Source organism: Pararge aegeria, chromosome Z, assembly GCF_905163445.1.
Source record: "Pararge aegeria chromosome Z, ilParAegt1.1, whole genome shotgun sequence".
NCBI lineage: Eukaryota > Metazoa > Arthropoda > Insecta > Lepidoptera > Nymphalidae > Pararge > Pararge aegeria.
This window is the reverse complement of record NC_053208.1, coordinates 19,881,586-19,887,545: the sequence shown is the minus strand read 5'-3', so window position 1 is coordinate 19,887,545 and position 5,960 is coordinate 19,881,586. Positions and strand designations below refer to the sequence as shown.

At 35.1% G+C, this 5,960-nt stretch overlaps 1 protein-coding gene across 1 annotated transcript in view; it reads right to left on the bottom strand.

Moving 5' to 3' along the window:
• The window catches only part of LOC120636431 (E3 ubiquitin-protein ligase highwire), a 149,254-nt gene that overhangs the window by 103,012 nt on the left and 40,282 nt on the right, over positions 1-5,960 (bottom strand). The window contains exon 35 of the mRNA XM_039907906.1: positions 3,311-3,497. Coding sequence (XP_039763840.1) covers positions 3,311-3,497 — 187 coding nt within the window. The remainder of the gene's footprint in view (positions 1-3,310; positions 3,498-5,960) is intronic.

The following is a 5,960-nucleotide window of genomic DNA, read 5'->3' as shown; positions in this document are numbered from 1 at the left end:
TGCTATATATTTTTTCATATAGTACAAACAAGTTGAAATTTGAAATTGAATTTCGTATTTTATAAGATGTTTTAAATGTTAAAATGTTTATACCTAATTATCTTTGACTGCATGTCTGTTAAAGCTATGCGAATTGTTGACTGTGCGAATTCTGAATTGTTTTAAAGTAATGTAAGTTCATCAGATTCTTGACTGTTGAAGCACATAATTAATAAATGATAAATCTAATCCAAAATCTTCAGACGACATAATAACTATATATCATTCGCCTATTTTTCCCCGTAGAAAAGCACCACTAAATTCTACCACCTTAAGATTTGTATAAGATTTATTATTAACTTCGAACGTTAGAGTTGTAGTGCGCTGGTATATGATCCAAATTAAGGAAAGTGGGCTTCAAAGTTACCGCAGCACTGAACAACCGTAATTTCTCGGATTCGGTACGGCCGAGTGCGCAAGCGCTATTATAATAAGTTACATCGGTTCCTTTGTGGTAATTAGACGATTTAATGTTATTTTGTGTTATTATCTTTATCTTATAAGTATAGAATTTTCTATGAAAAGATTTGAATAAATTGCTTATAAAAACAATTTATATTACTGAAATCGTTTTAACTTTATGTAGATACTTGCTGGCAGTGGCGTGCATTGGTAAATATAAAACAAATTTCAAAAATCAACCTAAACTGGCAATAAAATTGCATTCAAAAATGATAATAACGGCATTCGCGTTATGATTTAAACATCTTTCCAAAAACAACCAATAGCATCAAAGACAAGTGAAATATATGCGTGATTAATATTTTTACAAAATTACAGCTTTCTTGTACCAAATTTTTTATTCTTTTATCTTCCAAAGAATTTTCGCTTACCAGGGATTCTTTGAACATCAATGTCGATCTGTGTGCATTTTTATTTTGGTTTCTCCTTTTCAGCGTACTCATGTAAACGTCCACACGTCATCTACACTAACTTACACCTTAATAATGTAAAAGAAGTAATCATAGTATACAGACTTATTTGCAGACTTTACTTGATAATAATAGTCCCGGACACAAGTCGTACCTATTTTTCTTGAATTACGTATTATACTTGGCTGGCTTGCTACCAACGCTTAAAGGCGAAATTACTTAAATATTATTTAAGAACTTACTACCACTGTCACGATCTCGTTTCAGGACTATAATTCTTATTTTAGAGACGTCACGAAATTATATGAAACTGTCACGTTGTGGTAATACTGCTTCAAGGGATGATAGTAAGCATTTGGATCATTATCACTGGGATAATGATCCAAATCTGTCGCAGTGACGCACCACGATTCAAGGATCCTTAGTATCTTCTATAAGCATAGATCTGTCAAAACATAACATCATCATCATACGCATCAACACACAACACAGAACACAGCTCTCCTCCCACACTGAGAAGGGTTTAGGGTGTAGACGTAGTCCACAGCCCTGGCATAGTGCGGATTGGTGGACTCCACACGCCTTTGAGAACAATTTAGGGAACTCTGAGGCATTTAGGTTTCCTCGCGACATTTTCTTTCGCCGTTAAAGCAAGTGATATATATATATTTCTTAAAACTCTGTTAAAACACGGGGATTAAAACTCGGCCCCCTGAAAGTTTAACCGAAGTCCTAACAACTTGGATATCATCATTTCAAACATAACATACATACAATTCATTCATCTAACATGGAAGTTATCGCAGGATATATCACTTTTTTTTTAGCCATTCCCTGAAGTGAAGTTCGCTTTTAATTCAGTTTTAAAAATGAAAATAAAGATTTATGTATATGATTTAGGTGGCGTGAGCTGCACATAGGTTACAAACAAACAAACGTGAACTTTCGCATTTATAAAATTAGTATAGAATGAGCCTATATATTCATAGATGTACCTACCCCTAAAAATTAAGACTTGTTCACCATCATCAAGATTCGTATTTTACCTGATTTTTATACTGCTGCAACTGCTTCTGCATCTCCTACGATATTGCTCGCATAATCTCCAGGTATAATCGTTGGGTGGAAGAAGCAGGTATTACTTTACAGGGTCATATTACGACACAATTGCAAACTTTACTTTGCAATTGTGTATTATGGAGTCAACATTTCCATACTACTGCGATGAAATGCATGTAAATTTGGAAGATCAGTGATGCGTTAACACGTTAATTGCCAACCAAACGATGCCATGTGCCCCTCGCTGTTTCTTAATTTGACCATCACTTCACAGTTTACGGCAGTTGAATTACTGAGGGGCTTCAGGCTAAAGGCTTATACTATCGCAAAGCCACTTAACTCGCGAGTTTATTGAAATAAATTAGTTAAATATTATATAAACCAAAATTATTAGTATTCTGTGGGTAGTCCACCCACAGAATACTAATAATTTTGGTTTTGCAATAACCGTGTTAAAGAATCAGTTTTGTTTGGATGCTTGCATTTCGCATGTTATACCTACTGATAAGTCAGATTTTTCCGCGACAATAAGCATTGTGTATAATCAATATATATTGTATGCTACTTTTTACTTGCACTTTGTATGCTAGAGGAAATATCATGCAGACATCTTGTCGGTTGTCTCCATTATATCACCTTTAACCTATTGACGTCCCACTGCTGGACGCAAGCCTGTGAGAGAATATAGAGCACGCTGCTCCACGCGGGTTGGTGGGCTTTATTATCTCAAGTTTAGACTACTTAACGTGCTCTCAAGGGAGGGCGTTGACACCGCAAATTCCGGGCTGGCACTGGACACAGTCCTATAAGGCCAGTTTCCTACATCTGTTGTTTCTTTTTCCTAATGGTTCATCATCATCCTTCTCATTAGCCAATTAGTAGGCAAAAACCTCCTCGCTGATGCGTTAGATAGATTTAGAGAATAAAGACATCACGCTGCTACAATGCAGGTTGGCGAGTTGAAATTGTTTACATTAATAAAAAAAATGTGATAGAAGAAAATTTTATTTTATAAAAACTATTGTTGTATAAAACGTTTAGGTGCTATAAGCATTATATATAGTAGGTATCGAAACGCTTAATACAAGTGCTCTACACACACATAATTTCCTTAAACTAGATGACCTGTTAAATTCGTTTCCAGCTTCCTCACCTATCCGCCAAATAGCAAATGAGATGCAGTAAATGCGGAATGAATACTGGAGTGTGCATTATGTTGAGTACAGGAGTCCATGATGACGTTGGATCGGCGGTAGAAATCGAATGCTGATATAGTGAGTGCACAAGACAGTTTTTCGCCGCCGAACATTCCTATTAAAGTATTAAATAGAAAAACTCACCGCAGCAGCGGGTGTCCATCAAGCACGCTGTGTATAGCGGGCGGTGATGCGAGCTCGAGACCTCGAGACAGTAGCAGCGCCTCAGTCTCATCCGCGCATGTTTCTTCCCCGGTGCCATCGGCATATGCCGCTCCGGTTCCGCTGCCATTTGTAGCCAACGCTTGCGAATGTAACTCCAACATCGTCGCTATTAAAAAAATAAAGTCCCTTGCAATTATTTCACACACGACAGAAGTGAAACTACTGAAAAGTAGCTTATGAGAAACTGAGATGAAAATAGAGTATTAGGAAGAATAACAAAGCTTGAAAAAACATAGCTCAGCAAGATCCTTATCAATAAACTTCGAAGGCAAGCAATGCGATAATTGTAATTCTTGTGATTGACTAAAACTCTTCCGCTATTGGCTAAAACACACTATAATAAAAATGTAACACAGAATTCGCGATGCTAAAAAATAATAGAATAACTTGCGATGATGAAGAATTATAGAACCACATAATTCAAGAAAAAAAATCTATTGCATAGTTATATTAATTCATAATATTAGCCAGTTGTAAAGGTCGTTCTAGGACGCCTTCTTATTTTAATGTTACGTTTGACCATAATCTGGTACCATAGTAATCCGTGACCCCATTTGACATTATCTGTAAACATAGCTAACGACAACTTTTTACGAGAAACTTGTGCTGTTATATATTTAAGAGTATTGATCTCAGGAATACATTGTGTTTTATATACACTAGCCGTGTAACCCATCTTCGTTGCACCAAATCGGTTATTACCGGAAAACGCAAATAAAATGTCATTTTCTAAAAATGAATCCTAGCTAGATCGATTTATCGCCCCCTGTATACTAAATTTCATGAAAATCGTTGGAGCCGATTCCGAGATTCCAATTATATATATACAAGAATTGCTTGTTTAATAATATAAGATAATTAATTTTTAGCATAATATAACTAACTGACATAAGTGTACTTGACAATAATTTAAATGTACTTTTGTTCGTATAAAGGAGCCCGGAAACGGATATAAAGTATCGAAAGCGTCCTTTATAAGTTTAAATTCCAGCCAAGTGTGTTACTAAACTGGTAAACAATGGATTACTGTAACACCTGCAGGACTACATTCTGGTCACGAGCTATATGTGGTCGCCGTGCTTTATATTATTATTGCTACTATGTTATTAAATGTTATGTTTGTGTTACTAATGCATTTACTTCGAGCGGCACACAATTAATTTGCGTCGCCTTATAATATTGAAAAATGCATTGCGATGCGTGCTGCACCAAGAAACAACTGTACGACCAAATGCACAAGCCTTTACGCATATTTACTCAAGGTCGGTTACGTTAGAAGATTCAAAAATGACATTAAGACACTTTATTAGACAAACGAGAAATATAATATATTTCAGACCCAAAATTCAATATTCCATGGAACCATACTTTAAGTAAGTTGTTTTAAAGCAAATATGATTCCCAGATTGTCCTGATACTAAAATATCAGGTCCGTGTAGCTAAATAGGAGGAATTTATTTCGCAATCACACATCAACTTTGTTTATTAGCATAGATGTTTCATTTTGCCTTATCATCGAAGATGTCAATTAAAATAAACAACTGCTTTTAACGGCGTAACAATTCAGGAAGTAATAGACGTCAACTCCATTAAAGAATTATGAGCGTATAACGTACCAAGGCCTTGACATTAACCTATAGGTATACAAGATTATTCTATAATTCAGGATTCATACAATGCAAATAATGCACGGCATACTGCTAAATCCTAATTAAATTCAAATCAATTTGTCAATTGTTTTATAAAGAATTGTTTTTATATCAGTTGTCTTTCAAAATTCTGTATATACGTGATTACGAAATCAATGCCACAACGTAGGTATGCAAAGACTATACGTGGCACTGAATGCATAGACTGCAAGGCACTGTATCCATAGACTGTACAAGTTATCTTAATGTCATTCGAGTAACACTACTTCATTTTACACAGGTCATTCAGGTTAGTGATAAAGATATAAGCAAAACAATCATAACTCGTTACCACTTAACAGAGTGGAGCACGAATATGCCGTTAAGATTATGACTTACGACGTAACAACATCTATTTTTAACCGACTTACAACAATCATTTATTTGTTCAGGTATAACGTCTTTGTTTATGAACCTATTTAAATAATTATTATTGTATTGGGCTTATTATAACTGAAAAGCAAAAATTCTACACTTGACGCAGCGGAGCACTAATTTATCGATCAGATTATAATTGACCACCTTAACAAAATCTATTTTTAGCAGATTTAAAACAATTATTGGTTTGTGCGGTTTTAACTTCTTTGTTTATGAACAGTTTTTGATAAATTTTGGTACCTGGTCTATAAATGTACATATATTGACGGTACCACTTTTAATTCGCTGCCAAGTAAAACATAAAAACTACTATGAGTGCAACAACAACATGTATATGTACTATACATATACGAGTTAGCCCTTAACTGCATCTAACCTGGTAGTACCTGATGATGCAGTCTGAAATGGTAGCGGGCTTACCTGCGAGGTGTATGTTAGTTATTTAAACCTATACACCTAACCAGTTTCTACGTTCATACAGGTTCATATTTTAAATTTATTGG